At 48.7% G+C, this 20,357-nt stretch overlaps 1 protein-coding gene across 2 annotated transcripts; it reads left to right on the top strand.

Moving 5' to 3' along the window:
• Window positions 1-10,402: 10,402 nt before the first annotated feature.
• Window positions 10,403-18,874, top strand: LCK (LCK proto-oncogene, Src family tyrosine kinase). Of its 2 annotated transcripts, XM_063104571.1 has the most exons (12): window positions 10,403-10,512; window positions 10,817-10,898; window positions 11,093-11,183; window positions 11,460-11,558; window positions 11,706-11,809; window positions 11,923-12,072; window positions 12,354-12,506; window positions 12,666-12,845; window positions 15,354-15,430; window positions 15,522-15,675; window positions 15,756-15,887; window positions 18,672-18,874. In XM_063104571.1, exons 1-12 carry the CDS (start codon window positions 10,408-10,410, stop codon window positions 18,872-18,874), a joined length of 1,530 nt encoding a protein of 509 aa, XP_062960641.1. In that variant the 5' UTR covers window positions 10,403-10,407. The 2 variants fall into 2 exon arrangements, with proteins under 2 accessions (XP_062960641.1, XP_062960642.1); XM_063104572.1 differs by lacking the exon at window positions 12,354-12,506 and having other exon boundaries at window positions 10,408-10,512.
• Window positions 18,875-20,357: the final 1,483 nt, after the last annotated feature.

The following is a 20,357-nucleotide window of genomic DNA, read 5'->3' on the forward strand; positions in this document are numbered from 1 at the left end:
GAACCCCAGGGAGGTGGAGGCCCAGGAAGGCATAGTCAGATACCTGCCCACCCCCTCACTTTCTAACTCTGAGCCTTCAGTTTTTAGGGGGAGCCCCACCTCAGCCAGACTTCCCAGGTTTCCCTGCCTCATTGGAGTTTTGCATGACACACATTTTCCACCTAGTCAGCATGTCCCAGCCTTTCTGCTGGCTCCGGCTCCAAGGCCTGTAGCCTCTTGTGGGGGCTGGGGAACACGCTGGCTCTCCCTGTGCTCCAAGGGGACTTGCCCACCCCTGGACAGGCATTAGCAGTCCCCTCCACCCAGTCTTGTGCTGATAGATGAATCAGAGTCTCTCGCCCTGGGGGCTCGGGGACAGAGGCTCTTCTCAAAGGGAGAAAGGGCTAAATGGACAGGGGCAGAGAACAGGCTAAGGGTTCAGAGGAGGGAAAAAGGCCTCCCTCAGGGGGATCAAGGCAGTTCTGAGAAGGACAAAAGCCCATTTTGGAGAATGCCTAGGACGTGAAACCAAGGTCACTATCCCTGGGTTCTGTTCCTTTGGTACTATCAGGGCAGAGACCTCAGAGCAAGGCCAAAGGCAAGAGAGCCAACGGTGTGGTCTAGTGTGAAGAACATGCATTTCAGGGTCAGGGAGACCTGGGTACGATTCCAGTTCTGCCATTTCCTTGAGCGAATGGCTTCACCTCTCGGAACTTCAGTGTACTTACCTGTGAGGAGGCAATAAGAAATTCCTCCCTTACAGAGGGCTTGTGGGGAATCAAAAAGAAAATAATGACTGTGATGTGCCCTAGGTGGTACCTGACACATAGTAGGTGCTTAAGAGAGATTAGGCACTCCCTCCTCCTGCAAGTGTTACCCTGAGGGAAGGCTGTTCACACTCAGAATTATACCCACTCAGCACCTCGGCAGGCCAGTGAACCACCCATCGCCTCACACTTGTGGTGTGGCTTGGCAGATAAGTTTGTTTCCTGTACATAATGGGTGTGAGAACTCAGGCAGGCAGGACTCTGAGTTGGGCTGTGGGTCTACCTTAGCCTTAGAAGAGGGCCACACACACACACACATCCTCACTATACAAAACACTGTACCTATCATCACAGGAAAATGTATGTGTGCAGGTATGTTCAGAGGCAAGGCCAGGGGCTACATGTACAACACAGTCTGGATCCCATAAATCACACACACACCTACAAGTTGAAGGCTTCCAGGCCAAGCTCAATCCAGTGAAAGCAGTTCTAAGGGGAGTTGGTTGGGGTGGAGGCTGGCAGGACCAAGATACCATCCAGGAACGTGGCCTCTAACAACCAACCTCAGTGGTGATCTTAAAGTATCTGGAGCTCAAGGGTTTGGATCCCCGGACCAGCCAGCTGCCAAAAAAAAAGAAAAAGTTTAAGGTATCTGGAGCTGCATTTCCAATGCTTCTGCTAAAGAACACTAGCTCCATAAGGCTCCTGGAAAGAAAAGGGCTCTGAGATCAAATCAACATGGCATCAGTTACAAACTCCATCCTATCACAGCTTCACAACCAGCATCAGCTTGTTGAAGCTCTGAAAGTCTCCCCAGAGAAGAAGCCAGTTCATCTTTATAACCCAATGTTTCCCAAATTTCCTTGGCCATAGGACCTTTTTACCTGTGTCACCTGTTCCACGCCTGCACCTCTTGAGACAGGGAGAGGAGTGGAAGGGCAGGGCGAGCTGTGCAGCAGATACTCCTTCAAATGATTGTGTCTCTTGGCCAAGTGTTTGTGTTGGTGGAGGCTTTGTTGTTTTGGCTTTTCAGTTACAAAATTAGCACATAGCTGTTTTTAAAAATTCAAACAGTACAGAGGCGTATAAAGAAATGCAAAAAACACAGCCCCCTCCAATTCCAATTCTGGGATGTATTCACTGTGGGCAATTTGGTGTGCATCCTTCCAGATTTTCCTGTGTATGGCTGCTTAAAAACATAGCGGTTAAGAGCCTAGTCTCTGGAGGCAGGCAGACCGGGGTTCAACTTACAACTGCGCCACTCATTTGTTTGTTATGAGCCCTCAGACAAATCGCTTTACCCAGTTTAGGCCTCAGTTTTTGCATCTGTAAAATGGAGATAATAATAGCACTTATGTCATAGGATTATTAAGAGAATAACATGAAATAATGCAAATGAAAGCTTAGCACAGAACCTGGAGTAAAAGAATCCCCTATATATACATATTTAAATGCAAATAGGCTTATACCCTACATTCTGTTTTGCAACCTGCTTCCCATGTTGTACCTGGGATGTCTTTCCACATCAGTACGTGGAGATTTACCCCATCCTTTTAAAGGTTTTACCTAAATGTTAGCTTGCTAAATGGGTAATGGTGGGGATTTTGAGATGTTACTTCCTGGCAAGTATTGCTGTGTCGTGTTGCCATGTTTTTGTCAGTCACAGACAATACCTATCAGTGAGCTAAAGACAGGTCTGACGCCTTCCTGTGAGGATGAAGTTATCCACAGAGGGGCACCCACCTCTGTCACAGATGGCAATGCCAAGTGAATAGGGACTTCTCTGCCTGCCAACCTCTGTTTCTCTAGCACTAGATCAGAGCCTGGCACATAGGAAGTACCCATTAAGTTTTTGTAAGGAGGCTGGTCATTTAAGAAAGCTGTGGATCCCTAACCCACTGACAGAGGCCTGAGCCCTAAGTCCATTCTTACAGTGCAGCATTTCCCAAAATATGGCCTATACACCACTAATGAGTGATTTGAGGGGATAATGGATGAATGCTTACAAATGTTAGTTTATGTGTTTATTTTAATTTGCACTGGTGTGAAACTTCTATTTATGGCTAGTGATACTGTTTTTCCATTTATGGTAGTGAAGTTTCCATTTTAGGTAAATATATTAAAGGTGAAAAGGTGGTCCATGGGGCCAGCCCGTGGCTCACTCTGGAGAGTGTGGTGCTGATAACACCAAGGCCATGGGTTCGATTTCCATATTGGGATGGCTGGTTAGCTCATTGGGCGAGTGTGGTGTGTGCTGACAACACTAAGTCAAGGGTTAAGATCCCCTTACCAATCATCTTTACTAAAAAAAAAAAAAAAAAAAAGAAGGTGGTCCATGGAAGTGACAAAAATCATGAAAGAAAATTAAAATGGGGCTGACCGGTTTGCTTAGTGGTTAGAGCGTGGTGCTGATAGCACCAAGGTCCAGGGTTTTAAAAAAAAAAAGAAAAAAGAAAGTGAAAAAGATCGATCATTTTAGTCTGGAAGATGTTTTATTTATTTATTTATTTATTTATTTATTTTTATTTTTTATTTTTTTTTTATTTTATTTTGTCGATATACATTGTGGCTGATTATTGCTCCCCATCACCAAAACCTCCCTCCCTTCTCCCTTCCCCCCGGAAGATGTTTAAAGCTAGTGTAATGAAATGTGCATGCCAGCCTCAAATAACTATTATTCTCATTTATTTAGTCCTTACTGTGTGTCAAGCGTAACATATTTTATTATATGGGATCATCTATATATCATATATAACACTCACAACAGCCCTAGATGTGGGTCCTATTTTTCATTCTCATTTTGCAGATGAGGGAACTAAAGGAGGCTCAGAGAGGTTTAGTAATCTACCCAAAGGCCTCTTCAGTGAGTGATTGGGGAGACCTTAGAATTGAACTTGGATCACTATGACATGGACATGGTGAGCTGATCTCCATAACCTGCAGACTACCAGAAAGTTTCATAAAGCAATGTGGATTGTCAAGCTGTAAGTAAGGCACCATCCTGATAAAACTCCCATGATCCAAAATGTACAAAAAGGTATCCAAGCGAAAGGACTCACTAAAAGGGATTATAAGGCACATATGAATTACTGGGAGGGGGACCTCAACTAAAATACCAATTAGGATAATTGCTCTATAGTTCTTATTTATGACAATAATTAGCTAGCACAATCAGTTCTGTGTTCAAGCCACTCCCAATTTGTGAAACTGAATCCATTTTGTTTGCATATAAAATAAGGCTTAATTTCTTGTTCTCTGTGGCGAGAAGCCAGAGAGTTCATTCAGAAGTTGTATTATATCAAAAAGGAACACATGAAAAAGGAGGCAACCAGGACACATCCCTAACTTACCCACTAGAAATTATTTACCATGCCTACCAACCCCAAGTCTTGAGTATTATGATGAGGGCCCTGTATGGGTACCCGGAGCTAAGGCTCTTCATTAAACATAGGCAACTTTGCTAATAACCAAATCTTGGCCAGAGAAAAAGGCCAAGGAAATGTTTTAAATGATTTCTGACAGATTTTGCCACAGGGTGGTCCAGAGTACAACAATGGTCTGCAGTAAAATAACCTGCCTGTTCTTGAGGTAAAGCATTGGCCCAAGAAACTCAGGCAAGAAGGTGACACACAGTTTAGACAGAACGTTCAATAAATCTATAAATAGGTCTATATTTCGGGGTGAAAAAGTGTTGTTTTAAAAAAAAAATTGGGGGGGCGGGTGGCCCGTGGCTCACTTGGGCGATCGTGGTGTTGACAACACCAATTCAAGTTTTTTTTTTTTTAAAGATGACCGGTAAGGGCATTTCAACCCCTGGCTTGGTGTTGTCAGCACCACGCTCACCCAATGAGCTAACCGGCCATCCCTATATAGGATCCAAACCCGTGGCCTTGGTGTTATCAGCACCGCACTCTCCCAAGTGAGCCAGAGGCTGACCCAAAATAAAATTTTTTTAAAGGGGAAGGGGGGCTGTGCAGTTAGCTCAGTTGGTTAGAGTGCAGTGGTGATAACACCAAGGTCAATGGTTCAGATCCCCATATCGGCCAGCTAGCAAACAACAACAACAACAACAAAATAAAAAAATAAAAATAAAAATGAAACAAAACACATTCTAGGCCTGGGTTAGCTGAGATCGTGTCTGTGGCACTAATAAAAGTAGATGAGTCTGCAAGAATCAAAACTCACTGTGATGTGATTCACAAACAACCGTGGGATCAGAAAATCTGGTCCAGAAGATATAATTAATTAATTAATTAATTAAAAAAGAAAAAGAAAACCTGGTCCAGGAGCTTCACGCAGCCTGGGATTTTTGATCAATTATATGTTATGTGAGCATGGCCACTGTGTGTGTTGGACAGGTTGGGCACTGTGCTGAGGGACAAGTAGAGGTGGGGACTGAAATGTAGCTCTCACTCCACTCTCCGAGTTTGAAACTTCAGGGAGGGGGCGGCCCTTTATAATTGATACAAAGTGCCCTGTAGAGCATGGGTAGCCTTGAGTCTGACCGAGAGCATTACAGCCCTCTTCAGAGGCAGTCTAGAATCTACAAAGTCTCACTATTGACCTTATATTCCTGAGTTGGGAGAAGAGAATGTCCTGTCTCATTCACACCAGAATCTGCCCTCATTGCTGGTTCTGGGAGGCCTGGGGATTCCTTGGATCTGTTTTTTTTTTTTTTTTTTTTTTCTTCTTCTTTCGTTCAGACAATGAGAAATTTATATTAAGCTTTAATTTTTATTTTCTTTTTACTGATCTCATTTATTAACCTGGTTAGATAATTTTGGATACCCAGCAATCTCTTTCAAACTAAGACCAGAAAGATGGGACCCACATTTTGTATAAACAGATATATGCATATAGGACTTCATGATTACATAGGGACAGGCACAGCTACGCCTACCCCCGTTCTGTTATACATCCCTCTGCACACACGGACTTCTGCAAACCCACAGATATGCACGCATAAGCATAATGCTCACTGAATTATATGCCTCCATATGCATATACTTGCATTCGCCAGTCAGGTAAATGTATACCCAGAAACATGCATTCCAGGTAGAGGGAGAGAAAAGCCTTTGTTAACAGCACAAAGGTCAAATTTTTGATGGGGAGTGGACCCCACCCTGTCAGACCTGTCTCCTTGTCTCACTTTCTCTGTGACCTCTCGGGATCCCTCCTCCCCTTTAGACTTCCTAGGGTGTGAAGAGTAGAGGAAAGTATCTTTTTACCCTTGACCTTGGTGTTACAAGGCTGTGCTCTAACCAACTGAGCTAACTGGCCAGCCCAGAGGAGAGTTTCTTGATAAAGGAGGTAGGGGCCTTATTTAAGTTTTGCCTGTGCCAAGAACCTTCAGTGTGTAACTGGGAAAATCACTTAACCTCTCTGATCTCCCAGCTTCTTCATCTTTAAAACAAGCTGGTGGAGGCCAGCCCGTGGCTCACTCAGGAGAGTGTGGTGCTGACAACACCAAGGCCATGAGTTCGGATCCCCTATAGGGATGGCCGGTTAGCTCACTTGGGAGAGCGTGGTGCTGACAACACCAAGTCAAGGGTTAAGATCCCCTTACTGGTCATCTTTAAAAAAATAAAATAAAACAAGCTGGTGAACTATATTAGTGCTTCCTAACTCTTCCCTCCCAAGGACTCTTTTGCCATTCTCTGTCCTATACTCCCTTCTCCCCCCATGGGTCTCACAATTTTGAAGTTTTTGCCTACTAAACCACCTCATTTAGATACTAATTTTCTTGCTTTTTAATTCTTTCTTTTTTAAAAAAATAAGAAATAAAATTTATTTCTTACAGTTTTGGAGGCTGGGAAGTTCAAGGTCCAGGGAACACATCTGGTGAGGTCTTTCTCCTAGGTGGGAACTCTCTACAGGGTCCCATGGCAACCGAGGTATCACAAGGTGAGAATGGGCTGAGCAAGAGAGCTCTAGTTCCAGTTTTAATCAGGGACTTGACTAAACATGCACTGAAGAAATGATAATCCAATTTGTCAAACTAAGAAACAAAGGGGGCTGGCCAGTTAGCTTAGTTGGTTAGAGCGCAGCCTTGTAACACCAAGGTCACTAGTTTGGATCCCTGCAGTGGCCAGCTGCCAAAAACAAAACAAAACTAAGAAACAAAATATAGTACAGTTTCCCTTCAGGTTTTTGAAATATGGAAATAACCTGAAGGCCCCCAACACTATCCTGGGGCTTCCTGGGAGCATCCAAGCTCTAGAATGGGAGACACTGACCAAAATAATTTCTAGCATTGCCAGATCCTGGGGTCTTAGGAGTGCTGGTAGGTCCTACACTCCACAGTGCAAGATCTGCTGCCTGTGGAGCAAAGCAAGCCATAGAGGAAACAGAAAGGGCCAGATGCCCAGCAGAGTTACAGAGTTCCTCTTGGCTTAATTTGATACAGCCTGACTTTTTCTCACTTTGGCCCTTGTCTTGAGAGACGTCAGGCACTTTCTGGTGGGCCCAGATTCCAACCAGGATATAGGTCCTGCCTGCATGCTCTCTTGGACCCTAGCCCTGGGCCTTGTGGCTCCTTTTCCCTCCCACCTGACCCCAGCGTGGTACCAGCTTCCAGCTCTATGATCTCCAGCCTAGATTACTTCTGCCCCTCTACTGGCCTCTCCTCATTGCTGCACCCCAGTTCATTCCCTCTTCTGAACCCCAAACTTTCCCCATTTTTCTCTTGCCTTTTTGCAAAGCCTCCAAGAATATCAATCCTGGAAAGGACCTTACTGATCTAAGTCCACACCCTATCTGATGTTGGTATTCTCTCTACAACAAAACCAATCTGTGGTTTTCCAAGGCCTGTTTGAATACCACAAATAACAGGATGCTCACTACTTTACCAGATAGTTCAGCTCATCTTAGTCTGGGTCTCGGTTGCTATCAGTCCTTTTCTGGGGGCTTTTACTGGTAATAACTTCCTAGCCATAATAAAATTAGCAGTCAAAAAGTAATTTGCAAGGGCCGGCCCGTGGCTCACTCAGGAGAGTGCGGTGCTGATAACACCAAGGCCATGGGTTCAGATCCTATATAGGGACGGCCAGTTCTCTCACTGGCTGACTGTGGTGCTGACAACATCAAGCCAAGGGTTAAGATCCCCTTACTGGTCATCTTTAAAAAAAAAAAAAGTAATTTGCAGGGCTGGCCAGTTAGCTCAGTTGGTTAGAACACGGTGTTTTAACACCAAGGTCAAGGATTCAGATCCCTCCACCAGCCAGCTATTAAAAAAAAAAAATAGTAATTTGCAGCCACAGATGGGTGGTCTCTAGTCTAACAGGATTTTTCAAGTTTCCACCTGCCCCCAGAACTCCTAACAGTTTGGGGAAGAGTGAATGTGTACCTTTTTCCTTGAAAGTCTTTGGATTTGGTTTAAAAATCCGTGTACATTTTGCATTTTCCTCCATAATAGGTCCACATTTGTTCAACTCACATGAATAAAGATGGGTAGCACATGCTCTGGGGAAGATGTACATGGTGGCTTCCGGTACCCACGGGAAGCTATGAGTATTTCAGTTTAAGAAACATGAGCCTAAAGCAAAGAGGATTATTTACTAGTCCCGTTCTCCCACCCTCCAGTGCAGGGGTTGGTAGGGCAGAATGGGCACTGGTGGAAGTATGTTCAAGCTCTGAACTAAGTTAACATTTATGTAAGCTTATGAGACAGGGAAAATGATTCCTATTATACAGAAGAGAAAAATCAAAGCTTAGAAAGAATGATTTCAGCAAAGTCACACAGTGTCAGAACCAATATTTGAACTTAGGTCTCTGACTCCAGGGCCTGTCTTCTGAGTCTTGCTAGCCAGAAACCTCCACTGCTCCCCACCTCCACTTAGACCCAGCATGGATTAGCAGCTCTAGCTTTGCTCTGCCCCAGGCAGTTTGTGTGATATCAATCAGGCCTCTCTGGGCTTCAGTTTGATTATCTAAAATCAGAGGTTATGGGGTCTGGCAGGTTAGCTTAGTTGGTTAGAATGTGGTGCTGATAACGCCAAAAGTCCAGGATTCAATCTTTGCACTGGCCAGACATCAAAACAAAACAAAACAAAACAAACAAAAAAATAACCTTAAAACCAGAGGTTAGGCTTGGTGGTTTCTTTCTTTCTTTCTTTTTTTTTTTTTTAAAAAGATGACCTATAAGTGGATCTTAACACTTGACTTGGTGTTGTTGGCACCACGCTCTCCAAAGTGAGCTAACCGGCCATCCCTATGTAGGGATCCGAACCCATGGCCTTGGTGTTAGCAGTGCCACACTCTCCCAAGCGAACCACGGGCCAGCCCGGGTTTGATGGTTTCTAAGACCGTTGCAGATGGAAGAATCTACGCATTAACCCTCCTCATACCAGTTGACATTTATTAACCACTAGTTCTGGTGCTGGGGACTTCCAGGCAAATAAAGCACAGTTCCTGTTCTTGATGAACCCCCAGTCTCATCAAGGGCATGGGAGAGGCAATGGGACTGACACATAAATTGAAAATCATGAAACTCAGTGCCTAAGGTGAGTAGAATGTTGTAGGAGCCCGGGATGGGAGGGGAGCAAAGAGCATTGGGAAGGCTTCACAGAGTAGGTGATATCTGAGCTGAGTGAGCATGCAAGGTTGAGTTCAAGTTCAGCAGGTGGACAAAAGAGCACTGCAAGGCGATGGGGGGGGAGGGTGGGGGGAACCACAAGTACAAAGGTGTGAAGTAAGAAAATAGCATGGGGTGTTTGGGAAAGGCAAGAGTAGCTAAGAAGCCAGGCTGTGTGACTGTGTGGGGGTTCCTGTATGTGTGTGTAGCAGAACAGATTGAGGAAGCAGACTTGATCTTGAATGCATGGTAATTAAACTTTATTTGAGGGCTAGTGCTTTCCAAGCAGTTCCGAGGAGCAAACTGAGGGAAGGAGATGCCCCAGGGACTCCTAGGGACTTCAGAGTGATGGACCCCTACTCTGCTTCAGGCAGTGTGGCTCCACTTTTACCTGCTTTATCTATGGGGTTCTGCTTGATTTCATCTGACAAAAAGTTTCCACTGCTAAAACAGGCAAACAAACAAAAAAAGTTATGGCCAACAGGGCCACTGAAGGGTTTCCTGCTGGGGAGAAGTAAGACACTGTTTGAAGGAACCTGTGAAGGAGACTGTGTGGCTGTGTTGGGGGTGGGGTGGGGGCAGCAGTCTGGTGGCTGACTTTGGGGCGCAGGAATCTCTTACTCAGCTTCCTTGGCTGGTCTGGAGAATTGTAATTAGGAGGTGGGGCATACACACCTCTCTGGTAGGGAAGGATCCGATCAAAATTTAGGTTTTCCCAGGGCTTGGGGAAGGGTGTGTGATCTCTAGGAGGTAGTCCTCCAATGGGGGACCGGCTGAGGGAGAGGGAGCGGGGAGAGGCAGGAAGTGGGTAGCTAGACTAACAAAGGTGCCTGTGGCGGTTTGCCCATCCCAGGTGCAAGGGCGGGACCTAAGTCTGTGAATCTACTGGTGGCCTGAGGGCTCAGACAGAGCATCTGTCAGGAGCTAGGACCCCCCATTTCAGCTTTTCTGTGACTGGTGAATGTGGGCCTGGGAGCTGACAATCTCAGGTACTTTAGGAAATTCGCAGGGAAGGCCCTAGGATGTGTGATGCTGGGGAAGCATATCTTGGGGGAGCCCCTTCAGCCCCCTCTCCATTCCTCAGGGAACATGGGCTGTAGCTGCAGCTCAAACCCTGAAGATGACTGGATGGAGAACATCGATGTGTGTGAGAACTGCCACTACCCCATAGTCCCACTGGATGGCAAGGCCACGGTAAGAGGCAAGACAGGGGGCTTGGTGAGGGAGCTGGGTGGAGAGTGCAACCAGGAGAAAGAAATGGGCCACCACTGTAGGTCATTGAAATGACAGAGTGACCCTCTCCCCTGGAATACAGAAAGGAAAAGAGGTCCAGAGAGGGGAAGGGACCTCCTAAGGTCATACAGCAGGTAGTTGACAAATCCAGGGATAAGACCCAGACAGGCTGGAGAAGTAAAGGAGAGCAAGACACAGGGGAGGGGAGCCAGGGTCTGACCCAGACTTCTGCTCTCTGATCCCTCCCTTATCCCGCACCCTACAGCTGCCCATCCGGAATGGCTCTGAAGTGCGGGACCCACTGGTCACCTACCAGGGCTCCAATCCCCCTGCCTCCCCACTGCAAGGTGAACACAACCGGCAGGGCCTGCAAGATAAGGCCTGTGCATCCTTGGCTGTCGACTTCCATCTCCTCTTCACCTGCCCTCTACCCTGTCCTGCCTCTCTTGCCCCCAGTTTGTCCCCTGCCCTGTAACTCCAGAACTCCATGCTCCTCGCCCTTTCCCAGGCCCATTCTCCCTGACACCCCGTATCTTTACAGATAATCTGGTTATCGCGCTGCACAGCTATGAGCCCTCTCACGACGGAGACCTGGGCTTCGAGAAGGGAGAACAACTCCGCATCCTGGAGCAGTGAGTGCCCCTCCTCCCCACCTACCCTGCTCGGGCTCAGTCGGTGAGGGAGCGGGGGTGGGGTGGGGGTGGGGGGGTGGGGGTGCCCGTGGGGGTGCCCGGTACCGCAGCCCTCCTGCGGCCCCTAACTGCCTTGGGGTTTGCGCCCTTGGGACCAATGCTAGGCTCCAGAGTGCTGAGCCGGGGGCGGGGTAGCCTAGTGGAGGGGGCTCTGAGGGAGGGTCTCCAGCCAAGTCGACGGCCGAACAGGCCATGCTGACCGCCTCCGTGGCGCAGGAGCGGCGAGTGGTGGAAGGCGCAGTCCCTAACCACGGGCCAGGAAGGCTTCATCCCCTTCAACTTCGTGGCCAAAGCGAACAGCCTGGAGCCCGAACCGTGAGTGGGGGCCCGTCGCGGCAGCGGCCGGGGGCAGACCTGGGGATCCGGGAGCAGGGGCGTGGTCCTGGGGGCGGGAGTGCGTGCTGGAGGGTGACGGAGGAAGAACGCAACGACAGCCGACGGCCTTCGCTTCTGCCTGCGCAGCTGGTTCTTCAAGAACCTGAGCCGCAAGGACGCGGAGCGGCAGCTCCTGGCGCCCGGGAACACGCACGGCTCCTTCCTGATCCGGGAGAGCGAGAGCACCGCGGGTGAGGGCCGGGCGGGGCCGGCGGGTGGCGCCAGGCGCTGGGGACGGGCTGGCGGACGGGCGAGCCCTCCTTTGCGTTCTCTCGTTCGTTCGTTCACGCATTCATTCATTCAGGATCGTTTTCGCTGTCGGTCCGGGACTTCGACCAGAACCAGGGAGAGGTGGTGAAACATTACAAGATCCGTAACCTGGACAACGGCGGCTTCTACATCTCCCCTCGCATCACTTTTCCCGGCCTGCACGAACTGGTCCGCCACTACACCAGTGAGACCCGGCAGGACGCCCCGTCCTGTGCCCTGTCAGCCTGTCCGCCCCCAGTCCCTCTCCCTCCGGGGTGCCCTCCGTCCGTCTGTCAGTGCGCTCCTTCATTCCCCGCAGTGGGTGAGGTGCGGGACCCAGCCCTACGGCCCCAGATGTCGGGTGACAGCCTCACACCTTCCCCGCCAGTCCATTTCCCCTAGATGGGGACTTGGAGAGGTGGGGGCCGGTGGGGCACCCGAGGCCTGCCATATCGAAGGCCCTCCCCTTCTCCCCTGTCCTCGCAGATGCTTCGGATGGGCTGTGTACGCGACTGAGCCGCCCGTGCCAGACCCAGAAGCCCCAGAAGCCTTGGTGGGAGGACGAGTGGGAGGTTCCCAGGGAGACGCTGAAGCTGGTGGAGCGGCTGGGGGGCGGCCAGTTCGGGGAGGTGTGGATGGGTGAGTGCGGCCCTCCAGGACTGCCTGGGAAGAAGGGTGCGGGGGAGGCGTCTGCTGAGGTCGCCAGAGTCCCACAGCAGAGCCCTAGTCCAGGGCAGCTACCTGGCTCTGGGTGAACGGGTCCGAAGACTCCCCCAATCCCTCCCGCCTCCTACGCAGGGTACTACAACGGGCACACGAAGGTGGCGGTGAAGAGCCTGAAGCAGGGCAGCATGTCCCCCAACGCCTTCCTGGCTGAGGCCAACCTCATGAAGCAACTGCAACACCAGCGGCTGGTCCGGCTCTACGCGGTGGTCACCCAGGAGCCCATCTACATCATCACCGAATACATGGAGAACGGTGGGCGCCGCCGCGCTGCGTGGCCGCTGGGGGACGCTGCTGCCTCCTCTGACCCTGCCGGAGGGGCAGGGATACGCCTTTTCCTCTGGCCCAGCATAGAGGGTTTCTAGAGGAGCTTTCCCGGGCCCCTAATGACTCACCTTCAGGACTGGCCGGACAGCTCGGTTGATTAGAGTGTGGTGCTGGTAATACCAAGATCAAGGGTTCGGATCCCTATACCGGCCAGCCGCCAAAAAAAAAAAAGAAAGAAAGAAAAGAAAAACACTCATCTCCAGGAAAACAAACAAACAAAAACGCCTGGCCAGTTAGCTCAGTTGGTTAGAGTGCAACCTTATAAACACCAGGGTCACAGGTTCAGATCACCATACCAACCAGCCGCCAAAAAAAAAAAAAAAAAAAAGACTCACCTCCAGGGGTGAGGGGACGGTGGGTGTGTTGCCTGAGCACACAGCCTAAGGTGGCAGGTTCTAGAAGAGAGTTCACTCTATTTTCCCTGACCTCCAATCCCGTTTGCCTTCTTCAAAGTCCTACCTTGATCTCAGGATGCTTGATCTCAGAAAATGAATGGGTCAGCTCTCTCCCTTCTGCCCCTTGACCCTTAGGAGAACAGATCTGCCCCCAAACCTTCTTTTTCAGTTCTGGGGGAGCACCTCCCACCCCCAACCTCCCTTGTTCTTTTGTTGGACAGAGTGAGAGGCCCAAGAAGAGGGATATGAGCTTCTAAGCTCAGCTTTGCTCACATTGATTTGCTGCATGACACAGGCCAAGTTCACATATTGACTCTGGTGCTCAGTTTCCCCAAATATAACAGCAGAAATCTAAACAGGCACACCCAGAAATAATATAGAGTATTCATTAAGGACTCTGGAATCTGACTGGCTGTCTTAGAATCCTGGCTTCAGGATCCTATGACTTTGAGCTAATTATATCATTTCTCTCTGCCATGGTTTCCTCATCTGTAAAATGGTGGTAATAATGCAACAGTGACTTCCTCACAGCATCTTTGTGAGGATGAAAGAGTTAATACATACATAGCAGTTAGAACCAGACCTGTGCCTGACATGTGTGTGTGTGTGTGTGTGTGTGTGTGTGTGTGTGTATGTTTTGGTAGCAGGCCACACTGGGGATCTGAACCTGTGACCTTGGTGTTATAAGGCTGCCCTCTATCAAGCTGAGCTAACCAGCCAGCCCCCTGCTGTGTGTTAATTGCTCGTTAAGTTTGTTGCTGTTGTTATCTGGCTCTGATTCTTTGGGAGTCTAAGGTCTGTCCCTCTTTCAGAAAGGAGACCAAAGGCCAACCCTGTGGCTCACTCGGGAGAGTGCGGCGCTGGGAGCGCATCCCGCCGCGGGTTCGGATCCTATATAGGAATGGCCGGTGCACTCACTGGCTGAGTACCGGTCACGAAAACGACAAAAAAAAGAAAAAAGAAAGGAGAACAAACTGTTAATTGGTTGATGGGTTCTGGAAATGGCAAATAGGTTTTCTCATGTGCACCAGCTTTGGCAGTTGCTTGGAATGCTGGATTGAGAAGGATTCTGAGGCTCATTGGAAGTGGGTGCTGGGATTGGTTAGCAACATCTGCCATGGACACAATGGAGAAAAGGCAGTATTTGTCCACATATTTGCTGTGTCTGGATGAGGCTTTTACCTTCGGCGATTAATTCAGCACTTGCAGTGAGGACACTCAGGTTGCTCTCATCCTCACACAGAGTTTAATCTCTTGGGAAGAGCCGATGGTCATTAACTTCATTTTATCAACTCTCATCCATGATCTTCTCCCAGCTGCCCTCCACTACCAGGGAGCTGGTTCCTCAGGCCCCCAGGCACCTCCTTCCATACTCCAGTTAGTTCATTTGGCACACTTTGTTGCTTACTCTGTGTTGGGCACTGGGAACATGGCTGGATGACAAGGTTCCTGCTGTCAGAGAAGCCTAATTTTAGTGATGGGCACTGGAAATATCAGTGTTTGTGCCATGGAAAACCTCCAGCATGCCATGGGAGTGTAGATAATGATGCAATTTACTGTGACTGGTAGGATCTAGAGAGGCTTCCTAGAAGGGTAGTCCAGCTGGGTCATGAAAAAAAAGTAGAATTTTTGGCAGGAAGAAATGAGCAGAGGCTTTGGGATGAGAGTCTAGTGGTCTGTATGAAGAATCTCGAAATTGTCTAGAGGTTGGAGTGAAAGAGGCAGGATTGGGGAAAGAGAAGGAGCCACAAATGTGGACCATGCAGGGCTTTGGATGCCTAGTTGAGGAGTTTTGGGCTCTACTCCGTTGGTGACAAGCAGCCTACAGACCCCTCCAACCATGCCCCATCCTAGCCACCCAGAAAAGACCTTCACATATCCTAGGCATCCTTACCCTGAACACACACTCCTCCATTCTCACTCCTTACTTTTCCTTTCCACTTAGCAGCCACTGCTTCTAGACCCCTAGTTGGGAGACAAGAGTGGGGCTCCCCCCCACCTTGGGGCAACTTGGGTCAGCAACTCTTGCTTCTGCCCACAGGGAGCCTGGTGGATTTTCTCAAGACCCCCGCAGGCATCAAGTTGACAATCAACAAACTCTTGGACATGGCAGCCCAAGTAAGGAGACTGGGGAGGGGCTGGGCATGGGCACAGGCCATTGGCATGAGGATATCCAGCCCAGGACTGCTGACCTGTTCCTGGCCTGCAGATTGCAGAGGGCATGGCATTCATTGAAGAGCGGAATTATATCCACCGTGACCTGCGGGCTGCCAACATCCTGGTGTCTGACACCCTGAGCTGCAAGATTGCAGACTTTGGTCTCGCACGCCTCATTGAGGACAATGAGTACACAGCCAGGGAGGGTAGGTCTGGGATAGGAGGGAGGTCTGGGGCCTGAGGGTCTGGCCAAGAAGACCCGGTGACCTCACTCTGCCTCCCCCAGGGGCCAAGTTTCCCATTAAGTGGACAGCACCAGAAGCCATTAACTACGGGACATTCACCATCAAGTCGGATGTGTGGTCTTTTGGGATTCTGCTGACGGAGATTGTCACCCATGGCCGCATCCCTTACCCAGGTCAGGGCCAAAGGCAGGAACTAAAAAGGGTAATGGGGAAGGGTAGCAAATCTATGTCTTCCCACTCATTTCTTCCCAGGCTCAGAATTTGAAACTTCCTAGCTGCTTCTTCTCTATCCTTGTGGGGGTGACTCCAGCATTCCCAGCAAATGCCACATCTCCCAGGGCTGGCTTCCATCTCTGTCACTAGATCTCTCTCTCCCTTCAATCATCCCCGTTCTTCTTTAGTTCTGGCACAGGCAGCCTAGTATGGTAGAAGTGGATCTGGCCTGGAAGGCAAGAAATCCACCTTTTCTTACTATTTCTGTTTGATCGATCATGCCTTCTTTGATTTTTTTTTTTTTTTTTTTTTGGTTTTTGGCAGCTGGTCAGTAAGTGGATCCAAACCCTTGACCTTGGTGTTATCAGCACCAATTCTAATCAAGTGAGCTAACCAGCCCCTCATCTGTTAAATGTGAGATCAGAACAGTGCCTGGCCCATACTAAACTATATTATTAATCATCACTTCAGGCAAGTCACTTCTCTGAGCTTCAGTTTCCTGATATGAAAAACAAGATGGTCAGAAAAAAAAAAAGAAAGAAAAGTAGAGACTATTTGTGAAAGAGCCCAACTCACAGTAGGTGCTCACTAAATGCTGACTTCCCAAGCTAAAGAGGGAGACATGTAAACCCCCCCCAACCCCCCCATCCCTGTGCCAAATCTCCCGGACAAAGCCCTTTAACTTTGAATTCATGCCAGTAGGGATGGAATTTTTTGAAAGGAACTTGCTAAGAAACTCTAGAGAAAGGAAATGGAACACAAAGACAGGAGTAGGCAGTTCATGGAGCACAGTGGCCAGATTTGCAGAAGCTTCCCATATCCCCAGAGCAATGTGAATGGAACTTTGCTCCTAGGAAGGAAAAGACACCTTGGAATCAGATGAGAAGCTGAAGGACTTCCCTGCCCTGGGCTTGTTCTACCACAGAATCCATGTGCAGAGCTGGAGCTAGAACCACACTCCAGTTGTCCTGACAAGGGTCCTTACTGCTCCTCTGCTGTGCCCACAGAGGCAAACCCATAGAGAATGTCTCTGTTAGGAGAAGAGGCAGTGAAAGCATGATGATAAATGGCAACTATCACGTGATCAGGGTCAAGGAGACAATGGGGAGAAAAGGGAACCTTGGTGAACTTGTTTTTTTGTTTTTTGTTTATAAGATGATCAGTAAGGGGATCTTAACCCTGGACTTGGTGTTGTAAGCACCACGCTCTCCCCGTGAGCTAACTGGCCATCCCTATATAAGGATCCGAACCTGTGGCCTTGGTGTTATCAGCACCACACTCTCCCAAGTGAGCCACGGGCTGGCCCCAAACCTTGGTGAACTTGTATCTGCTCTAGCATATGGTTGCTATTAAGGCACAGGTGTCCAAAATAGATCTTGTTTTCTCAAGAGAAGCCAAAACTTGGAGTTTTAGGAAAATTTGCTCAGTTTCAAATATTGGTGATTGATTCAAATTGTTTAAAAATACTATATGCTCCAAACTAAAGTGGGTCTATGGGCTGTATTTAGGCTGGGTTTAGCTTACAGGTTTGCACCTTTGACTGTAGCCACAGGTGTTTGGTTCTTTGGCCTGTGTCCTCCAATGCTCTGATTTTAAAATGTGAGGAAGCCATAGGTAGAGGCCTCCCAAAGGCAAGGCTTGGGGAAAAAGGGGTCTCTATTGACTAGGGTCTAGCCCCAAGCTTTGCAGGAGCAAAACTTCTGTTTTGCTGGGACCCTAAGAGGGTTTGGTCTTTGGGGACTGCTTGTCATAGCCCTCTCTCAGGACCAGGAGAAACCAGAGAAACCAGAGGCTATATGAGTGATTTAGAAACAGGGAGATGTGTTTTTGTTTTTGTTTTTGTTTTTATAAAGATGACCAGTAAGGAGATCTTAACCCTTGACTTGGTGTTGTCAGCACCACGCTCACCGAAGTGAGCTAACCAGCCATCCCTATACGGGATTGGAACCTGTGGCCTTGGTGTTATCAGCACCACACTCTCCCGAGTGAGCCACAGGCTGGCCCAGGAAATATGTTTTTGCTGTGACCATGCAGTTCTCCAGAGCTGCTCTTCTTGGGGTCCAGATGCCAGAAGCCTGCGGGAGTGGGGTGGGGGTGGAGGTGGGGGACAGGACCAGCATAAGGTGAGGAAACCCGCCCAAAGACTATATCATCTGGGTCATGGAGGGGCCTGGTGAACCTTCTCAGCCCCAGGCAGACCCCTGCTGGGGACAAGGGTCCAATTGGCCTCCTGAGGCAGCATCTCATATGCCTGCTCTCAAAGCTGGAGAAACCTCACCATCATCCTGGCTGTGGGCTCCCATTCTGCCCTGAGTCCTGACTGCCCTATCATTCCCACCAAATAATAATAATCGTAGGTTATTGTCTCCACGAAGCATCTCCTATCCAGGCATTTGGTGCTTTACTTGCACCCTTTCATTCAGTCCTCATAATAACTCTATGAGGAAGGAACAGCTATTTACTGTAATTTCCAGTTGAGGAAACTGAGGCTCAAAGAGGTACAGTGGCTCACCATCCATGGCCCCTCAGCTAACGTGTGTGTTATTGAGTGTCTAGCAGGCACTCCAAGTGGTACCAATGACATTCAGCAGGTACCACTAGACTAGTGGCCTTACCACTGATGAAGACCAAGATTCTTTTGGATTGGTGCTCACACCATGCCAGTTAAATATTCTGAGCCTCGCTCCTGCCTGTGGGTTTCCAAAGCCTGGAGCTTTGATGTTCTCTCTCCTGTCAACCTCCAGGGATGACCAATCCTGAGGTGATTCAGAACCTGGAGCGTGGCTACCGCATGGTGCAACCTGACAACTGTCCAGAGGAGCTGTACCACCTCATGATGCTGTGCTGGAAAGAACGCCCTGAGGACCGGCCCACCTTTGACTACCTGCGCAGTGTGCTAGAGGACTTCTTCACGGCCACGGAGGGCCAGTACCAGCCCCAGCCTTGACAGGCCTAGCTGGCCTGAGGCTCTCACCCATCTTGGCAACCTGGCTTGGGGAGATGGAGTTCCTGTGCCTCACCCATGTGGCCTATGCACACATGGACTCTGAACATGAATCCTGCACACGCGTGACACATACGCATCTTGTGTCTTGCACACACATCCGATAGTTGCATGGGCTGTGCACGTGTGTCTTGTACATGCATAGCCTGTACATATATGTCTTGGACACTGTCCAAGGTGTCCCTTTCTAGGCTCTCCCATTTCCTGAAACCACTGCGAGAGAAGAGAGGCCTCTGATTGACACCAGCTTCTGCCACCCACTTTTCTTTTCTCAGGTTATCCAGAAGCTCTCTGAGGGCTGGAACTTTATTGAATAACTCTGTGTGCTCCTCCTCAGTGCCTGGCACACATCAGGAGCTCAATAAATGTGTGTTGAAGGTTGTATGTCTCTGCTATGCACTCCTATCTCCTTTCCCTTGTTGTGGGAAGGAGGGGTTCAGAAGATGGAAACTGGGTTACTCTGAGTTGGGGTGATGGGATGAGCAGATGTCTGAACTTTTTCCAGCCCTGGTGATGCTGAGGATCAAGAGGAAGTCCCTACAACTGTCATATGGGTTCTGTGAACCCCTTCAAATGGGACAGTGCTCCTTACCCCCTCCCTAAAGGATTCAGAGTGACACCTACCTGAAACCTCCCAGGGAAGGGGTGTGTCACAGGACCCTCCTCCTCATATAGGGCAATAACATTTTTACAGCTACAAGTGGGTTCTGGTACAAGGGCTATATTTGACCTCAGATTTGTTTTGATTTACCTTCAGGATGTTTTTAAAAATTGAATTAATTCGCTCATTTAACAAATATTTGTTGAACATCTACTGTGTGCCAGGCACAGTTTGAGGCTCATAGGATATACAGTAGATAAAACACACAAAAATCTCTGCCCTCGTGGAGCTTACATTCTAGTAAGAGAAGACAGACAATAAACATCACAAAGAAATGAATTATAGATGAGTGCCAAGAGAAAAATAGGGCAGAGTAAGGGAAGTTAGGAAAGCCATCTTTGGGGAACGTTTGCAATTTAAAGGAAGGTGGTCAGGGAAGGCCTCACTGAGGTGACTTCTGAGCAAAGATTAAAAGGTGAGGGAGTAGGGCCGGCCTGTGGCTCACTTGGGAGAATGTGGTGCTGATAACACCAAGTCAGGGGTTAAGATCCCCTTGCTGGTCATCTTATAAAAAAAAAAAAAATGGTGAGGGAGTGAGTCACCTGGTATGGGGGAGGAGCAATCAGCCAGAGAGAATAGCCTGAGGCAGGAGCTTACCTGGCATGCCTGAGAGGTAATACCGACCTGAGAGAATGTGATAGAGCTTATGGGGCCTGGGGCCTTGTAGTCTTTGTAGAAGCCATTTTGAGGATTCTTTGCAAGGATCTCTGCTGAGTGATGACATAATTGGGCTTACATTTTATTTTATTTTATTTTATTTTTAAA

The sequence above is a fragment of the Cynocephalus volans genome, chromosome 8, assembly GCF_027409185.1.
Source record: "Cynocephalus volans isolate mCynVol1 chromosome 8, mCynVol1.pri, whole genome shotgun sequence".
Lineage (NCBI taxonomy): Eukaryota > Metazoa > Chordata > Mammalia > Dermoptera > Cynocephalidae > Cynocephalus > Cynocephalus volans.